At 38.9% G+C, this 21,348-nt stretch overlaps 1 protein-coding gene across 5 annotated transcripts in view; it reads right to left on the bottom strand.

Annotated features, from left to right (window-relative positions):
* Positions 1 to 21,348, bottom strand: part of PLXNA4 (plexin A4) — an 821,522-nt gene that overhangs the window by 387,322 nt on the left and 412,852 nt on the right. For all 5 annotated transcript variants that reach the window (XM_056573188.1, XM_056573183.1, XM_056573186.1 and 2 more), the window contains one exon: positions 15,286 to 15,417. In XM_056573188.1, the coding sequence (XP_056429163.1) occupies positions 15,286 to 15,417 (132 nt within the window). The remainder of the gene's footprint in view (positions 1 to 15,285; positions 15,418 to 21,348) is intronic.

Genomic DNA, 21,348 nt, shown 5'->3' with positions numbered 1-21,348 from the left:
TCTATTCTGCAGGGCCCCTTATGATGGCTCTCTGAGGGAAACTAAAAAAGGTGAAGAGGGGAATTTTCTGCTGAGAATCGGGATTATCTCATCCTAAAACGTGTGAGGAGATAATTGTCTGCCAGAAAAAAAGAAATATGGAGGCTTGTGATATACTGTGTTAAAGTCAAATGGGTGCTAAGTAGTTGTGATGTCTATAAAGTCACAAACATGCTGTACTATCAAGGTCAACCATCTTTATGTTGTTGGAAAGACCCGACTGTTCTAGCCTGCATGAAGAAAATACAGGACATGCAACCAGGAGAACAATAAATTTGACATATGGTTACACAATAAAATGTCAAAAAGTTGGGATTTAACACAACCTTAACCTCCTGTCCCCTAATCTGCTTCATGACAAAAACATAAAGGTGGTACTACTGTATAATAAATCACTAAAGCAGTGCAGAGATTAGTTAGACAGACTTCTTGGTGGCATAAATAACAACATGTAGACCTTTCTTAACCATGTAATATTGATTATCAGACACTGAATTCTAACCTGTAGTTTGTATGGTGAATAAGGATATGTATGAGCACAGGTATACAGGCTGTATCTGTTCAAATACACTTGATCATACTTCTGTTTAGACTGTTGCTTATTTTCTTCTACTTGCCTATTGTTCTTTAAAGTTGTATTATGTGCAGTGTAGGTTCACACATCACACATAAAACTACATAAAAAATATGGTCATGAAATAGGTGTAAAAATGGTCATATTTTTTATGTAATAATGTGACAATTAAAGTATATAGAAAAGCAGCCATCATTGCACACACTGTTTTAAAAGTTTTCAAACAAATGTTAGAATTACAGATGTTTTTTATGTGTGTACTGACACATATACTTGATCACAATATTACATAAAAAATACGCCCATATTGTACAACTGTTTCATGGTCTTATTTTTCATGTAATTTTATGATGTGTGAACGCAGCCTTAGAGGCATTATGTTTTTTACTTGACACGTGAACTTTGGTTGTGTTCATACAACTGGAATTAAGTATTCACATATGCTTTTCTTTAATAATCCCTAGGCAATCTATGCAGTACTCCTGTATCTATCCTGTTACATATTGTGTACAGCCAAGTGGTTTACAATGTTGCCTTACAGGACTAAGTTCTCTGGTTTAAATCTGGGAAAATATTTGTATAAAAGCTGTGTTTAGCATATTTTTTATCCAGGTACACCAATTTTTTACTATTAAAGAGAACCTGTCATTATTTTCATGCTGCCTGAGCCACAAGCATTAAGGGCAGTCCCAAACGGCTTAACTTCTTGGAGAAATAGGGCGTACAAGTACGCCCTGCATCCCTGGTCCTTAAGGACGTAGGGCGTACCTGTATGCCTGTGGGAATTCCTGTCGCTGATCGGGGACCTGACTGGAATGCCTGCTGAAATCATTCAGCAGGCATCTCATGCAAATGACTGGGGGGGGGGGGGTCCTGAGACCGCATACAGTCTCCGGTGACCCGGAAAATACTACTGTGTGGGCATGCTGGGATTTGTAGATTTGGTGCAAGATTTGGAGGGTACAGTTTGGAGATCACTGTGCAGTCCTTAAAGGGGTACTGCGGCCCCAAGACATTTTATCCTCTATCCAAAGTATAGAGAATAAGATGTCTGATGGCGGGGTCCCGACACTGGGGACCCCTGCAATCTAGCATGCAGCACCCACCTGTAAGTACTGCCGGAAGCGCTGGAGGTTCTCAGTCTTTTGACTCCCGACCGGGTCATAATTATAACTTTTTATTGTTTTCCTTAGTGGGATTTGAACCCAAGGCCCCAGCACTGCAAAGCAGCAGTGCTGACCACTGAGCCACTATGCTGCCCTTAGCATACATCTGCTATGCACGGTTGCTAAAATGGACAGAGATGTCAGCAGAGAGCACTGTGCTCGTGATGTCATCAGTGTTCCAAAAAAAAAGGAATTTCCTCTGTAGCATTCAGCAGCTAATAAGTACTGGAAGGATTAAGATTTTTTTTATAGAAGTAATTTACAAATATGTTTAACTTTCTGGCACCAGTTGATTTAAAAGAAAAAAGGTTTTCACCGGAGTACCCCTTTAAGGTGAAATTGGGCTGAGTCCCTAAGGGGTTAAAGAGGACCTATCATCAAATAAATTGGTTCGCAAGTTTTACTTTCAATTTAGAAGAAAAATAAGTCACAATCTGGAAATGTTCTTTTTTGGGAGGCATCAACAATGGGGTGAATTTGCCGAACTAGCTAGCTGCTTGCAAATGGTTAATCTGCTAGGCTAGAACACCTGCTAAAACAACTGCTTGTAAGGGGTTAATGTAAGTCTCTGTTACACATATTTAGACTGCAGCAGACACAGCCCATTAAAGGAAATCTGTCATCAGAATCACCCGCACTAAACCTGTTACACAGGCTTGTAGTGAGGGTGATTCTGATTAAAACGCTCCTTACCTGGTTAAAAATGGTTCAGCGTTTCTTAAGATATCTATATTTTTAGTTTTCTGTTATTCCCTGGCTTGGGACTCAGTGGGAGGTCTTATTATCTCATGAATATTCATGAACTTATCTTCGTGGTCTAACTCCTTTTTCTCGGTCTGGTGGGGAGGGCCGCGCATGCGACGCGTTCCGTACACCCGGAAGCGGCGTTCTCCCCCCGGCTTCACTCGAGCTGCGGCCCTATACAAGTAAGAAGACGGGCTGCATGAGTGAAAAGCCGGGGGTGGGAGGAAGGGAGGGACGGAGGGTGTTTTTATTCACAAACTGAACGAACAAGCAGGTTATATATAGATATATTTGTGTGGATAAGTTCATGAATATTCATGAGCCGGGCGGCAGCTCCGCCCAGCTAGAATGACATGTGGCCGAGTCCCAGATGATAACACCTCCCACTAAGTCCCAAGCCAGGGAATAACAGAAAACCAAAAATATAGATATCTTAAGAATCGCTGAACCATTTTTAACCAGGTAAGGATCGTTTTAATCAGGATCACCCGCACTACAAGCCTGTGTAACAGGTTTAGTGTGGGTGATTCTGATGAAAGATTTCCTTTAAGTAAGGCTAGGATTCCACTGAGGTTTTTTCCCACCAGCAAAAACACCAGGAAAAACTGCCACAGCTATTTCCTGCGTTTTGGCAGTTTTTCTGGCGTTTTTCTTGGTGTGTGGAAACAGCCAAATTTGTACCCTGCCGCAAATTTGGCTGTTTCCACACACCAAGAAAAACACCAGAAAAACTGCCAAAACGCAGGGTACCACCCTGTGGGTCGGATGCTGAGCGCCCGGTCCACAGAGCTTAATGAGATGAGAAATGATGTATAGCATCACTACTCACCTCCTCCGGCCGTATAGTATACAGGGGGCATAGTTTACCAGTGTCTACTATACAGGAGCTGGGAATCCTGTCACTATACTGACAGGACACCCTGCTCCTATAGCCCCTTTGGGTGGTATACAGCATATACAGCTATCTATAGATAGCTGTATATAGTTTATACAGAAGACGAGGTCCGCTTACCTCCCTGTCCCCGCTGGGTCCGTGTAGCTCCACCTCCTAGTTATGGCATCAATAGGGGTGGAGCTACAGAGGGGAGCCAGGCTGGTAAGGGTGTGAGGCTCTGTTCACATTGTCTGTTTTGTATAATGTGAACAGACCCTTCTGCCAATGTCCTCCCAGACAGGGAGACTCCAGCGGTTGCTAAACTACAACTCTCAGCCAAAGGCTGTCTGGGCATGCTGGGAGTTGTAGTTTTGCAACAATTGGAGACTCTCTGTTTGGGAAGACATTGCATTATGGGCGCTCTCCCAAGCGGAGAGCTCCAAAAATGTCCTAACCAATTTTTTGTGTTAATTTTTTCTTCTCAGATCCATGTATGCAGAGGATACTGACGGATTCGGAGGATTACTGCGGATGAACTGGATTTTTTTTCTTTGGCTAACGAGGGCTGTGGGGGAGTTGTTTTTAAAATAAAATAATGTTTCCAATGTGTTTTTTTTTTATTGAATTTCCAGGCTTAGTAGTGGAAGCCGTCTTACTAACGGAATCCATTACTAAGCTGTGGCTTAGTGTTAGCCACAAAAACAGCTAGCGCTAACCCCCAATTATCACCCCATTACCCACCGCCACAAGGGTGCCAGGAAGAGCCGTACAATGTATTCCACAAATAAGACGGCTTCCACTACTAAGCCTGAAAATTCAATTTAAAAAGAAACATGACACATTGGAAAAATTATTTTATTTTAAAAACACTCCCCCACAGCCCTCGTTAGCCATTTTATTAAAAGAAACAAAATCCAGTTCATCCGCAGTAGTCCTCTGCATACAGATCTGAAACGAGAATGAAAAATAAAACACAAAAGATTGGTTAGGACATTTTTGGTGCCCAAAGGGTTAACCTACACTGTCCAGCAGTGTAAGTTAACTCTTTCTTTGCTCGGCTGGTGCATAGCGTACAGCTCAGCAAAGAGTTAAGTGAGCCAGCAATGTGTATACTGTATACACATTGCAGGCTCACTGTAAGTTCTTGCTGGGCAGCAGATATACGAGATATATCTACTGCTCAGCATCAGCTGTTCTCCCTGCTCTGTAGCTGTGAGCACAACTGAGTCCAGAAATTCACATCAGAACGATCACAACAGGTGTCAGGAGTTACACTTGCTGCGATCTGTCCCTTACTACAGGTACTACTGCTCCGGACATGAAACACACTCTGCTCCATGCTGGGAGTTGTAGTTCCTGTACTAATAGACAGATGGCCTGGGTGTCACTTCTGACACCCTTTGCGATCTGTCTATTAATGCAGGTACTAAAACTCCCAGCATTGAGCAGAGTGTGCTCCATGTTGGGAATAGTATTACCTGCAGATAAGGTCAGATCACAGCGGGTGTCACTCCTGTGAGCCTCTGGTATAAGCTAAAGAAGTGGACGGCAGCCGCACTTCTTCGCTCCACTGCCCGGCACTATACTCCACTGTGATGTGAGGTTATCTTCACATCACAGATTCGTATATGCCGCTGAGAGCTGTGAGTGGCCAACACTATCTGGCCAATCACAGCTCTCAGTGGGAAATATGAATTTGTGAAGTGAAGAGTATCACATCACAGAGGAGTATAGTGCCGGGCAGTGGAGCAGAGAAGTGCGGCTGACTCCTGCTTCTATTGCTTATACCAGAAGACTGCAGCGGGTGTCAGAAGTGACACCCACTGCGATCTGTCTATAAGTACAAGTACTACTACTCCCATCATGGAACAGTCAGTTCTATGCTGGGAGTAGTAGTACTACCTAAAAAAATCTATAAAAAAAAAAGTTTAAAACACACACATTTTAATAAACACATAATTAAAATACATTACTAATAAAAAGTTTTACAAAATTAATTATAAAAAATATATTATTTTAATAATTAAATGGTCCCTTTCTAAATTTTTTACATTGCCGGCTAGATTTTCAGTTCTCTGACCGCCCACATAAATTGATCCCTGTTTAAAAATTAATAAAAGTGTTGTTCTAAAAACTAATTTAACTAATTTCGTTAAATGCTATTTTTTCCATCACTACTGTATCTTTTATTTTTACATTTTTTTTAATGGTACCCTACAAAATTTAACAAAAAAAAGTATCGATATCACTTTTTTGAATCGCTAAAGTCAGAAAAATTCATTAAAAAAACACTTGTAAAAACACCAAAGTTAAAACCCACATGGCATTTTTCTTGCCATTTTTTCACTCCCAAGATTTTCCTGAAAAAAATGCCGTACTCTGAATTTGAAGACATTTTTGAAAACCAGCCTCTGAGCCCATAAGAGCTGAAAAACGGCCAAAGGATAAAATAAAAAAATAAAAAAACACCAAAATGAAAAACGCCAAGTGAATCTGGCATTTTGCAGTTCACTACTGACTTGCAGCTAACATCTGGCCGCGGCATTTTTTCACAGAAAAAACGCTGTGCGGCAAAATGGGCATTTTTATCGGCGTTTTTGCATGAATTCTAGCCTTAAACATAGAAGAAAGATCACACTGAAGGAAAAATTTACCTCCCACACTATGGACTCACAGGGGAAGAATTATCAATACGTGTCTGTGTGCAGCCAATTCACAGCCTTTTTTTTGCTGTGTTTTTTGGCTTAAAAAAAATAATTTTGTGCAACATTTTAGCTCATAAAATGTCAGGAAGGCAATGATAAATCTCCCCCTGTCAGCTTAGAGGAAGCAAACTAGTCAGTACAGTCAAGATAGTAATCCTTGTGCTCATGCTGGCTTTCCCTGACCATAGCCTATGTCTCTTAAAAGGCCAGTGCTTTCTAACTAGAATAAAAAGGAATTGATTCATGTTTTTTTTTCTAATAAATATATTCAGGAAAGCTGTTATTATTTCAGACTTCTAATAATTCATTATGTTTTCTAGATGATGATCTTTTTTTTTTATTTAATTTTTTTTTTTTTTTCTGCTGGACTTGATAAATATAGGTCTCTCCCAATCCACACACACAGGGAGAAATAAATCAATTGTGGCTGGTGGTGCAGGGAGAAGCTGCGAGGAACTGCCCAATGACTAGTTCAGGCAGCATGAAAGTGATATCAAGTTATCTTTTAAAAAAATATTGATTAAAGGGGTACTAAGGTGAAAAAACGTTTGTTTTTGTTTTCCAAATCAACTGGTGCCAGAAAGTTAAACAGATTTGTAAATTACTTCTATTAAAACATCTTCATACTTTCAGTACTTATCAGCTGCTGTATACTACAGAAGAAGTTGAGTTGTTCTTTTCAGTCTGACCACAGTGCTCTTTGCTGACACCACTGTTCGGCATAGGTTTGCTATGGGGATTTGCTCCTACTCTGGACAGTTCCTGATAAGTACAGAGGTGTCAGCAGAGAGCACTGTGGTGAGACTGAAAAGAACAACTCAACTTACTCTTGAACATACAGCAGCTGATAAGTACTGGAAGGATTAAGATGTTTTAATAGAAGTAATTTAAAAATCTGTTTAACTTTCTGGAACCAGTTGATTTGAAAAAAAAATTTTTTTTTAAATCCACCGGAGTACCCCTTAAGAAAATAGATTTTGAGCTCCGGCGACGACAGACACTGATATAGATGATGACAATCCATACTGAACTGTGGAATATGTTAGAGCTACTGGGAACTAACTAAATAAATAAGATTATAAGATAATCACAATGTCTTAATTTTCAAATGTTTTCTTAAATACATGTCAGGGCACAAATACCCTCTCAAATGTTTCCACCTAGGTTAGGTGCACATCTGCTGACACTCAGGATAAACCAAGCTCCAATATACACTGCTCAAAAAAATAAAGGGAACACTAAGATAACACATCCTAGATCTGAATGAATGAACTAATCATAAGAAATACTTTCGTCTTTCCATATTTGAATGTGCTGACAACAAAATCACACAAAAATTATCAATAGAAATCAAATTTATTAACCCATGAAGATCTGGATATGGAGTCACACTCAAAATCAAAGTGGAAAACCACACCACAGGCTGGTCCAACTTTGATGTAATGTCCTTAAAACAAGTCAAAATGAGGGTCAGTAGTGTGTGGCCTCCACGTGCCCATATGACCACCCTACAATGCCTGGGCATTCTCCAGATGAGGTGGTGGATGGTCTCCTAAAAGATGTCCTCCCAGACCTGGACTAAAGCATTCTCCAACTCCTGGACAGACTGTGGTGCAACGTGGCGTTGGTGGATGGAGCGAGACATGATGTCCCAGATGTGGTCAATCGGATTCAGGTCTGGGGAACGGGCGGGCCAATCCATAGCATCAATGCCTTCCTCTTGCAGGAACTGCTGACGCACTCCAGCCACATGAGATCTAGCATTGTCTTGCATTAGGAGGAACCCAGGGCCAACCGCACCAGCATATGGCCTCACAAGGAGTTTGAGGATCTCATCTCGGTACCTAATGGTAGTCAGGCTACCTCTGGCAAGCACATGGAGGGCTGTGCGGCCCCCCAAAGAAATGCCACCCTACACCATTACTGACCCACCGCCAAACCGGTCATGCTGGAGGATGCTGCAGGCAGCAGAACATTCTCTATGGCTTCTCCAGACTCTGTCACGTCTGTCACATGTGCTCAGTGTGAACCTGCTTTTATCTGTGAAGAGCACAGGGTGCCAGTGGCGAATTTGTCAATCTTGGTGTTCTCTGGCAAATGCCAAACGTCCTGCACGTAGTTGGGCTGTAAGCACAACCCCCACCTGTGGACGTCGGGCCCTCATACCACCCTCATGGAGTATGTTTCTGACCGCTTGAGTGGACACATGCACATTTGTGGCCTGCTGAAGGTCATTTTGCAGGGCTCTGACAGAGCTCCTCCTGCTCCTCCTTGCACAAAGGCAGAGGTAGCGGTCCTACTGCTGGGTTGTTGCCCTCCTACGGCCTCCTCCACGTATCCTGATGTACTGGCTGGTCTCCTGGTAGCGCCTCCATGCTCTGGACACTACACTGACAGACACAGCAAACCTTCTTGCCCCAGCTCGCATTTATGTGCCATCCTGGATGAGCTGGACTACCTGAGCCACTTGTGTGGTTTGTAGACTCCGTCTCTTGCTACCACTAGAGTGAAAGCACCGCCAGCATTCAAAAGTGACCAAAACATCAGCCAGAAACATAGGAACTAAGAAGTGGTCTGTGGTCACTACTTGCAGAATCACTCCTTTATTGGGAGTGTCTTGCTAATTTCCTATAATTTCCACCTGTTGTTTGTTCCATTTGCACAATAGCATGTGAAATTGATTGTCAATCAGTGTTTCTTCCTGAGTGGGCAGTGTGATCTCACAGAAGTGTGATTGATTTGGAGTTACAATGCGTTGTTTAAGTGTAGTGTATGTTACACACAAGGACATAATTTTATTCTACAATAGATTCCACCCTTGTCATGCTTCTCTTCTGATTATTACACATCACACATAATTATGTCAGTAATGACTGTGCAGTGTTCTTGTAGTACCGCTATTGTATGCATTATAAGAAAATTATGTACATTTTTTCAGGCCAAGATTAATGATAATAGATTGTCTCTATAACCGATAGTATGTCAAGGGAAATCAGAATTTGGTGGATATACACATTCACTGTGAAATTAATTTTAACTAAGGTGACCTTGACCTTTCCCTCAATTACCTCAACATAGATCTATGCTGGCCTTAAACACACAAATAATTATTAATATTCCTATCTTAAACAATTATTTTGGAATATAGGGTTTAGGACCCATGGAGACACTCATGCATGGTGGTAATATTGGTGAGATTACTAGGACTAGCACCTCAATTTCCCCATAGGAAAAAAATGAAATCTACAGTAGATATCATGTGTTTTACAATTGTGGACAACTCATTTGCGATGTGAGCCATGTAATGTCATGATTTTGCCATAACACCAGCTGATATTCTCTACATGCACTAAAAATAAGGGCTACATTGAGTGGTGTGGGGCTTTCACCCCAATTTACTGTATAATGAGGTGTGCTGAACAGCTGATTGACAGGGTGCCAAGTGTTGGAAACACTCTGATGAGTGATTGATGTACTATACTGTGGATAATCAATTAATCGCAAAGTCCTGAATTTTTTTTTTAAATAAAAACAATTGTTTAGTACAAAGTTTTCCATTAAAGGGGTACTCCGCTCTAAACATCTTATCCCCTATCCAAAGGATAGGCGATAAGATGTGAGGTTGCAGGGGTCCCGCCACTGGCTTGCAGCTTCTGCGTTTGTGACGTCACGCCCCCTCCATTCATGTCTACGGGACACCTGCTCCCATAGACGTGAATGGACGGGACATGGTGGCTGGCAATTTGTTGAAATTGTGCTAAGAAGCAAAGGATCAACACATAATTTAGATGTGTGGCCATGTCTTTCTCTTTAAATATCTGGTACAGTGGTTGGCATTGTTGTTATACAGCATTGGGGTCCTGGATTTAAATTTGATCAGAGGCAACATCTGCATAACGTTAATGGGGGAAATAAATAAAACTACTACTCAAAAAATACTTCTTTTGCATTGTTAATGTGCGGACACGTTATATAATTTTGTGGCTTTTGTAAGAAGTGTGTGTGTCTGTGTGCATCAATTATGGGCAGTTTTTTTTTTTTCTTTTTTTTTTTTACAAATCTCAACCAAAAACTAAGCCATCTTAAACTAGACAGTAAGAAATATGCACCAGCCTGAGGTACTTTTATAAACCAGGCACACTAGTAGACTGTCTACTTTGGTTTCCTCCCGCATTCCCAAAAAAATTAAGAAATACCGATACCATACTTTGGACATTAGACTGTGAACCCCAATAACTAATGTGAATGATGACAATCTGCGCTATATTAATGAATGACTAAATAAATAACTGAACAAAACTTAAGCTGTGATTATTATTTCTTTTTTTTGGCGAAGATGTGAATACCAGTAAGTCTTTTAATGCTCCTATATACTTATCTTTGAACACGCAGAGAACCTATAGAAAAAATAATTTCACCAATGCTTCCCAAAATCAGGAAACAAAATGTGAAAGAAAATGAAGTCAGGTGTTGTTTTGACTATGATGGCTTTTGCAGCCATATAAAATCTAAGAAGAGAGCGATGATGCACAATTTCAGATTATTAAAAATAAACAGAAAAATCGAAAGGACCTATAAAGACAAGCAAATGTTGATAGGCATCCCCTTTCCCATCCGAATAAGGACTAAAATGCTATTGCTGTACATAATAATATAAATATGAAAGCTCTTCTTCTACAAGTTTAAGCTGCGTCTACGGTTCACATATTCCTGTTCTAGTGGGATATGTCTGTGTTTCTATATTAAATATTAAAGGAGAATATTAAAGGCCATTTTGACTATAAATTGCTGCTGTCTATCTTCCCCGAGGTTTAAGAGTAAACTTTCTCAACATAGTCCTATATTTATTTATTTATTTTTTCTTTATAATACTATCTGGAACATCAACTGATCCTGAGGGCAGAACAAACAATGTCAAAGCTGATTAGTTTCTAGGATTCTGTCGGGGAAATGCCTGCTTATCTTGGACACTTATCTACGACATGAACCCATAATATAACAGGGGAAGAATAGAAATGACAATTCTTACTGTGTGGTTAGAAATTTGTTTCCTGACAGTACAAATCTAACATAAAAATCTCTAAAATAGAAAATAAGATACAGAGAAGTAGGTTCTCTGCTCCATCTCCAGCACAAATACTGTATTCTACTGAATCAATAATAGTGCACAGGTCCTATGTTTCGGTACACAATACATCAGCGTAGATTGACCTGTCAGGTTGGGATAGTAGGAGTTAAGCCAAGATATACTCTATACAGTATGGTTGACATGTCATGTACTAATAAAACTAACGGCCTCCATGTTTGGGGAAAATTATTCAATTTAAACCGTTCCATAAAGTAAAGAGTTCGCACTCAATTGGCCTTCTTAAACATTCATAGATCATACATAGGTGCTTCATGTTCCTCCAAACTTACTTTAAAAAAAAGGCAATTCAGTGACCCTTACTAACAGACCCTAAGAGATTGTAATTTTTGGCCAGACATCCTACACTAGGCTATCTCTATTAAGGAATTTATGAAGAGAAACTATAACAGGTACCTTGTCATTTTATTGTGTCAATAATAAAATTAATATTTCCTTCAGCCGCTACAGTGTTATCCAACCAGAGTGGGTCCAGCATTGGCAAATATACAACTTCCAGCATTCTCAGATAGCCTTTGGCTGTCCGGACATGCCAGGTGTTGTAGTTGTACAGCAGCTGTTGATACCTTGGTTAGTAAGCACTGCACTACTAGGTGAAACTGCATACAATTTATACAGTAAATTCAATAATAAAACAGTATGCAGTATGCTCCAATGCTTCTACTCAAGTTAAAGGCAACCACAATTTCATAAATTATTAGGTTTTCCCATATCAATAGAAGATGCAAGAAGAGACCACTGAGGCTAGTGACTGGCAAAGTGGTGACAAATTTAGGGGTGAGTAAGCTTATTTATTTGATTATTTATTTTGTCCTTGTCTCTAATTTGTATACATTTGGTTTTAAAAACTACTGGAAAGCCCAATATCCCCTATCTCCAGAATGGTCTCGAATCTCCCTAATGAACTCTCTGGCTCCCACCTTCTCAGACGTTCTCGCATCAGCAGTGACGGCCTGCTCAGCCAATCACCAAAAGCAATGGTGTCCAGCCTATGTCGGTGATTGACTGAGTGGGCCATCACTGCCGGCATGAGTATGTCTCAGAAGGTGGGGGCTAGGGAGTTCATTTTGAAGATAGGAGATAAGTTTTTAATACCTGCAAAACCTCTTTAAGCTCTTCAACATTTTGGGCTTAGAAATTGTAAATGGTGAAAATTCAATGAGAAGCATCAATATATGCAATACTAGATTTCATCACCATCTATACAGCACAGTCATCCAGATCAGCAGCTGCATTTTATAGGTTACTAGCTGAGTACCCGGCGTTGCCTGGCTTTTCCTTCCTAATCCTTGTTGGGGAGGAAAATAAACAAAGGAGGAAGCTTTTGACTTCATATCCCGTCCTCATATATTGTTGTCATATCCCGACCTCCTATCCCGTCATCATATCCCAACCTCCTATCCTGACCTCCTATCCCGACCTCCTATCCCGACCTCCTATCCCGTCCACCTATCCTGTCCTCCTTTCCCGTCCTCCTTTCCTGTCCTCCTTTCCCGACCTCCTTTCCCGACCTCCTTTCCCGACCTCCTTTCCTGACCTCCTTTCCCGACCTCCTTTCCCGTCCTCCTATCCCGTCCTCCTATCCCATCATCCTATCCCGACCTCCTATCCTGACCTCCTATCCCGTCCTCCTATCCCGTCCTCCTATCCCATCATCCTATCCCGACCTCCTATCCCGACCTCCTATCCCGTTCTCCTATCCCGACCTCCTTTCTCAACCTCCTATCCCGTCCTCCTATCTCGACCTTCTATCCCGACCTCCTATCCCGTCCTCCTATCCCGACCCGTAACATGTGTACCAGTTATTGAAATATCTCCAGCCGTACAGAAGTTATGTGGGAATATACATTTTCTATTGATTTGCATGGGACTTTAAACAAAAACCCCAACCCTCACAAATGGGGGGGTAGTTAAGGGTTAAATTAACTATCCTATATTTTAAGTGGACATATAAGTAACATGTGACCAAGTATTATTGACATATCTCCAGCCGTTTGGAAGTTATGCAGTAACATATATGTCCCATTGACTTGTATAGGAGTTTAAACATAAACCCCACCCCTGACAAATGGGGGTGAGTAAGGGTTAAATCACCTATCCTATGTTTGTTGTTGACATATAAGTAACATGTGTGCCAAGTTTCATGTTAATACCTTTAGCCGTTTGGACGTGATGCTGGAACAAACACACATACATATATACACACATTCATACACACACACGTTGAGTTTTATATATATAGATATACAGTATAACTAAAATATGCACTAAAGCTATTATATTGCAAATGACCTCAAAAAATGAATCACACCTTCACTTACTTCATTCACAGCGCATTCAGTCTAATTAACAAATTGTCAAATGTATTCTAAAATCTATATTTTGCACCTTTCATACAGTATAGACGATAACAATCCCCTGATTATTTCATTTCTCAATATTTTACATTAGCCTTAGAATTTTATCTTTGAATGCCTTTGGAATTGATGCAGAATGCTTTCCCTTCAATGAAACTAAACAGAAAAGACTTAAAACACAGAAAGAATGAAAAAGAAAAAAAAAGAATTAAAACATAAGAAATGATCAATTTGCTTTTGCAATGTTTAATGTTGTTTGCAAACTCCTAACAACATTTTTTTCCTTGATCGTGTGTGGAACGTGCTCACAGCGAGCTACCAATGCACTTTGCATATAACAGGTAGAAAAGGTCCCTTCATTATTATCAAGAGGATACGAAACATAAGCCGGAATACAGAACAGCAATTATTCCGCTCTGAGGTCCTCATTAATTTTAGAACTTCTTTGGATGCAACAAAGTCTGCTACATATCCCTACTGTTCACACCACTGTGTCCTTCCCATTCCTGACACCTCATCGTTCCTTTCACCAGATTTCATGTAGTAACCATGGCAATGCTTGAAGAGTTGTTGCTCTCATAGGAGAATCAGACATTATTGTGCACTAGGAAATAGCCTACTGAACATATGCTCTAAAAATCTCATTAGCAATAGTGTCCATAATATTCCCAAATAAGGTTCTCTGAGCTGCAGCTGAACCTGCCTGTACTGGTAGGTCATACATGTCCTACCCATCAACTTCTACCAAGGGCACCTCTTTTGGTGCACAGAGATCAGCTGTCATGTTTATTGGAAGTTTTAAGCAGATGATGGGAGTTAAACCATGTGTTTATGTCCTGGTACAGAAGGCATGACTGGAGTCTTGCCAGCTTCACACTTCCCAGAGCACATGGTGTTATGTTTTGTTTAACCACAGGCATCTGGCAAAGGACAATTTAACTACAAAAGACATATATAGGAAAGTTAAATGCATGCAGGTTATTAATAGGTAACTGCTATAATGTTAGTTTACATTTCTAGGTAAGAAGTCTAAACAATGAGGTGTCCCTCTTTTTGAGACCAATGTAATGATGGAGCTGGTTATACCTGCCAAAAGGTTTTCAGGTTTGGACAGTCCCCACTTGTTGTCACTTGACAATGTGCAAGTAGCAAAATAAACACTGACTGGGACCGTAACAATTATCTGTATTCTCTATGGAAACCTAGCAGTTTAATTTACCTGCAGCTCCTCCACAGGGGAAATTAAGCATTACATGGCCCACTTTTTAAATCAATTGGATTGTCTGTGTAATACAGACACAAAAGATCCTATAAGAATGAAAGACACTCTTTGTAACTTCTCAGTACGTTAACCAAGAGGCGAAGATCCAGAACAAAGAACCTCTCTATATTAAAGGACCTCTTTAGGCAAAAGCTATTGATGGCCTTTCCACAGGATAGACCATCAATAGCCGATCAGCACAATAGCGAACCTGAAAATAAACAATATACGGATATTGCTTGTAATGGTGGCAACAGGATATGACAATTCAGCTCTAACTTCCCTTTAACCAAGAATGGCCTAATAAGGTGCATAAAATAGACTTTCTATACCTTGATTACTGATACTAACATTGTTTTTCCAAACTATGTTTTTGAACGAAAAATAGTCTCAACAGAAACACATGTAAAAGAACAAACCTGCTTTTTTGACATAACAAAGAGCTGTTCTTCATTCTTTGTAAAGGCCATATCTCTTAAGATTGGGCCAGAGTCCACCACCTGTATAGTCTCATATTGTACCGCTCCAGTGATGGGACCATCAACTCGAATCTAAAATAAAAAATACAGATATGGTTTAGTCTAACACTAATAATGAGTTAGTAAGTTCTTAATGCAATGTTCATTAGCAATGTAACAAAACAATTTTACATTAATAGATAAAGATTATGATAATTATTGTAATAATATCTGATACAAAACACAGAACCATTATGTATTTCTTGTTTTTTTGTTAAGTGCTAAATATGCAGAATCCCTGCCTTCCAATATTAGTGCCAAATAAGCCATGTAATGTTTCTAAAGCATTGCATACATACAAATAACTATACAGTACGTACTAATAACTGTGACCAGAGATTGCGCGCGCCTGTTCCTTTATATTCTAGCCGATTAGTCATAGGAAATGAAGATATTTCATGAATGCTGAGCAGTAACACTAATCCTGCTACTTTCCTTAGTACATTTTCATTGACAATATTTTATATTAGGTGCATACATTAAACCTGATAACACTTTTAGAATATATAATAGGTACTGCATTTTACTGCAATGAGTTTGGCTTTTCTATCCTTGCGCTGGATAATGAAAGTTACTGTCATATTGACTCTTAAGAGTTACAGAGGTCACTCACTTCTTAATGTTGAAGCCAAAATAAGTTGTCAGCACTTTTAAAGGCTTGACTTGCCAAAAATGTCTCATAGTCCCTGATCAGTTTATAAAGGGGAAAAACTGAAAGTCATATAAATACATCTCAGCAGGTAAAACGGGTTGATTGACAGCAGGTTACACTATGAAATGACCCTTAAAATCCTTGTGGTCAAAGTACAAAGACGGATCCAGGCATAACAAATATTTGGTGTGTCCATTCTGCGGTGGGTGATAGTAATAATAAATCATGAAACTATGTTATGCTAGTAAAGTTAAATTCAATAAGCATATTGTGTAGAAGCTGTACAACATATGTTCAGCTATTCAACTTTTTCTAAAGAACAATGTGCAGAATGAACTTTATAATCGCATAATTAGTTAAAAAATAACAAGGAATGAAGAAACTGACATTATCTGTAGTATTAAAATAATAAGGGGAATTCACTAAGACCTGGCTCTTATGCTTTTATGTAAGGGCCCAATTACACAGGGCAATTATCAGCCAAACATGGCTAAATGGCCAGGTGTATTAGAGCCAGTGATTAGCCGATGAACGTGCAAATGCTGGTTCAATGGCTAAGCAATTTTTTTTTTTTGAGGGAAAAACCATTGTCATACGCACATCTCTCTGTGTAATAGGAGATGTGGAGAAAATGAAATATGATGAAAGCATTGGGCCACACAAACAATCCAGTGATCAGTTGAGCAGCCCTGTCTGCAAGATTGTTGAGTCTCTATAAACAGATGCTGATCTATGGGATCGGAGCTTGATTACTGCAAAAATCAGGCCATCTTATAGGGCCCTTTAGGAACAGGAGCTTTCAGCTTGCATAGATATCTGTCATAATACTTGGCATAAAGTATTGTAAATCTGCGAGGTCCTGCCAACCATGCCCCTCTCGTTAAGCCCCGGTCATTTCAAAGTGGTAAGCAATACACAAAAAGCCCACAAGTCACAAAATTGTGCACCATTAAAAATCCTTGATAAATAAACCCCTTTGAATACAAATTATGGAGCAGCCAGCACCTGGTAAAAAAAAATACTCTTCTTTATTGGAAATGAATATAAAACCAACAAGGAAATGTCTTAAAAAAAATACCATACAGAAGACAAGTTTAAAAAAAACACATGATAAACAAAAACCTGACATGTTTCAAACTGAAAAAGATAAACTCTAAAAGAAATGGCCAAAGAAGGAACTTAAGATGTTTCTTTTTTATATCCTAGCATCATGGCCAGGAAGTCAGAAGATATTAAACTGTTTTATTCACAATACAATTTATTATTTCTTTTGCATTATTTCTAAAAAAAATAAATACTAATTGTAAGTAAAATGAAGACATAAGGTTTTATTATTTAAAGCCAAACATGCTTTAACATTAAATATTAAGAGGCTCACAATTATGCTGCATGAGATATGCAGAAACAGAAATGTGAAATGTTATCTGCAGTGTAATAATACATGAAAACGACAAGCTATGTAAGCAGGTGAGAAACGCTGAAAGCTATCAAAGCAGAACAGAACGTAAGATGCCTATTGAGAGAACATCTGCTCTGCGTCTAGCTTTGTGTTCTCAAGTTGCCACTAGTCAACTTGACTTGGGTCTTTAACCCAAAAACTGTTTCAATGCTGCCAGTCTCAGCTTTGAACTGTAGCTGAGCCCAATATCTACTGGACAATAGACAATCATTCCCTCTGAAGTCTAGGATAAAGGTTCCCTTTATGCAATAGGTACAGAGCTGGAGGTGGAGGAGGTGGTTTCTAAGATATATTTAGAAGCCGCAGCATGGTTTCTGAACAATATACTTTAAACTGACAACCTGAGTTTTTGCATAAAAACTAAGTTCCATATAGGGTAGGTGAATCCAAATGTCCTAGTGTTTTATTAAATATTTGTGTTCTTTGGATAGGTAACAACTGTGTTGAAGTGTGTTCATACTTTATGTGATTACTAGGATTTTTTTTTCTAATTTAATTCTCGTAAAGTTCTATATAACCCAACCATTTACGTTGCCAAGAGGATACTATAAGGCATATGTAAACATGACTTATTTGTCTCAGGAGCATAGGTGATCGCTGATGGTCCCTTTGTTGGAACCCCACAATAACTGGTATGTTTATCCCCAGTCTTTCAGTCCTTGTAACCACAATATTCGGAGTGAAGAGGAATAGCATGGACTGATAGATATGCATGTGTGCAGCCAATCCATACCATACTCTAATAGATGAGGAAAGGTCCTATACAGAGATGTACTCATCCTGTCCTATACTTCTCAGCAGCTTGTGGTAGTAGCTGCTTTTTTTTAATTTCTTTTTTTTTTAAGTTTTTTTTTACCCCATAAAGATTACTATTTGCATTTCTAATCTTACATAACATTTGTCAGTATGCTCCAATATGTTCACCACATTTCATTCATAATAAATATAGAAATTATGTAGAGACTATGCTGAAGTGACACAGGATCAATTTGCTATATACTGATTCACTGTATATAATAAAAGTGGCAGCCAGATTTTACAGACTTTCCATAAATGAACATTTCCACCTATGAAATCACTTGACTAAGTAGTATTGCTGTTTTATAGCTATTTCAGGCTTTCAGAAAGGTTAATATGCCTGTTAATTAAATGTGTCATGATGGAAAAGGCCATTCAAAAAGTTAACAGTTCTGTCTGTCTATTTTCTAGTAATTGAACTCCAGACTTGGGACAGATAGCAGAGCTTTAATGTCAATAATTCCTTTTTTCTGTATTTATGCACTCTTGTCGCTCACAACAGTGCTCAGGAGGTATTGTGATGTAACTGCACTTATTCTTTACAATGTCCTCTAAGTGAAAAAAGGACGGGCATTTCCCATTTAATTTGTTTTTATGTCAAAGATAAGAAACCAAAGGAAATGTATAAAATAAAGAATGAGTTCTATTAAGAGGGGCACTTGTCACCTAAGTGATAAATAGAACAAAGATAAATCCGCCTACTATTTTTACAAAAACTCCTGGGAATACATTTATTTATTAAAATTATTTTATTTGATAAGCATTCAGTCTTTAACTTAAATAACTTTTCTCAAATGTTGTCCTTATGGATTTTTTTTAATTTAATTTCCTATACTAGTCCCTGGGTCCACTTATCTAGTAAGATGTCATCAACTTTGTTGACCAATTTCTATCAAGAATTTGCTAGTGGGGAAACCAGACCCTTAAACTCATTTAGACCCCAGCCAAAACCGTAATATTTAATCAGACTTAAGACAGTGGTTATAATTAATTCAGACCCCAGATCAGACCCTAGAAATTCACCAGACCACAGACCAGCCTCTAATATAAATTCAAAGGAAAGGTCGGCACTCGTTTTTTATAGTGGTGCATACGGAGAACAATATACAGGTAAAGAAAAAATCCCGGCACTCACTCCAATCTTCTACCAAAGTGCTTAGTGTTTATTTACACAGTGCTAGTTACATGTATGACGCGTTTCAGACAAAGCCTTACTCAGACTCAAAGTCTGAGTAAGGCTTTGGCTGAAACGCGTCATACTTGGAACTAGTACTGTGTATATAAACACTAAGCACTTTGTCAGAAGATTGGAGTGAGTGCCTGGATTTTTTCTTTCCCTAAAATAAATTCAGCCCCTAGAATATAAAGTATTTAGATTCCAGCCATGACCCAGAAATTAATCAGAATGCAGACTGGCCCCTAAAATAAATTCAGACCCCTTCAGAGTGCATGAAACTATTGACAGGTTCCCTTCAAGTAAGTTTCACAATAATTATGTAACATTATGCACAGTATAACTGTATCTGCAACACACAGGTATTTCTGACATATAACCTGTTAAGAAGATTCATAAAAATTATAAAACCAAAAATTCCCTGAGTATAACAAATATTTAACTCCATTGAGTCTAAAAAAAGATTAGATTTTCGAGCTTGTGGAGTCCTGATTTTAAGAAACAAGGTGACCATGGATCTTGGGCTGAAGACAGCCAATCCTGCCAACTTTGGCAGGTTGGGCTGACTATCTAAGGTGTAGAGCAGCCTCTGGTCTCCACAGCGACAGAGAATGTTAGTGGTGAGAATAGTCGGGCTTGTTGGATTCTAAACGCCCAACTCTTTTGTTCTCATAGAGAGAAACCACCCCCAGATATGTCTGTCTACAGCCTACTCTTCCCCATAGAGGAAACATAAACTTCAATTATATATGGGGGGGGGGGGGGTCCAGGAGAAATAACTATATGTCAGTTGTTGTTGTTGACAGACTGTGGTCACATAAGGGAAAGAAATGCTGGTACTAGAGTGTTTTCTATATTTCATTGCAGACACAGAGACAGTCTATCAAGAGAGATGACCTAACTAAACAACTCTTCATATCTTAGCTTTGTGAATGTGATATGATAGCATAAGGGTGCTGGGGTTATCTATAGTTAAATCTTAATTTGAGGTTTTGTGACTCTGACAAAAAAAAATATTGTGAAAGTTGTTCAGGCTATTAAAAGACAATAGCTTCTATAATGTACTTTAGCAAAAACTTTAGTCACTAACTCACACTCCAATCTTGTAGCCCAGGGTGAAGCTAAAACATTGTAAAGTTAATTACCTTCTTAAATATATTAATTTTCCAAATAATAAGACTATTATCTTGCCTCATATGTATCAGAGCAGGTGAACACCGGGCTAAGAGAAACAAAACTGTGTTCTAATCTAATGTCAGAACATTATTATTATGATGATGAATTCATGCTGTTTCATTGATTTCACTTCCATTTTCCTTTACTATTGATCCAACCATTATGCCCAATTTTCTTCCTCAGTCTTAAATTGTTATGCAAAAAGTCTGCTAAGATTATTCTGTCCAAAATGCTCTCATTTTCAGAAACAAGAGGTACCAAAAGCCAATAACTCATGAAGCTTTATGTTCCCCGTAAAGTGCTGGATTCAGTGCCAGTATTTATTACTTTCTTTCAATCACATCCATACCTCTGAATGATGATACATTTATTCACTTAGAAGTATTCTATTAAGGAACCATATTCTGCCCATTTAAGATAATTGAGGTTAATATATGGATCCATAATACGACTTTATTATCTTATATGTGCAGAGCATGGTTCTGTAATAGTAGATCTGCTAGGGGAGTGAATCACCAGCAAAGCAAATGTTCATAGTCTTATTTTAGTGAACACTTAGGGAATGCTCACATGGTCATAAACCACTTGGTTGAATCCATGCTAAAACAATAGTTTCACCTTAGGCTGTATTTTTGAATCTGGCTGGAAAAAATGGCTGTAAATAAACTGAATAAAATAAAATTTGATGGTGTGTGAACATGGCCT

This window comes from Hyla sarda, chromosome 4 (assembly GCF_029499605.1).
Source record: "Hyla sarda isolate aHylSar1 chromosome 4, aHylSar1.hap1, whole genome shotgun sequence".
Lineage (NCBI taxonomy): Eukaryota > Metazoa > Chordata > Amphibia > Anura > Hylidae > Hyla > Hyla sarda.
The sequence above is the reverse complement of the archived record's forward strand: the minus strand, read 5'-3'. Positions and strand labels throughout refer to the sequence as shown.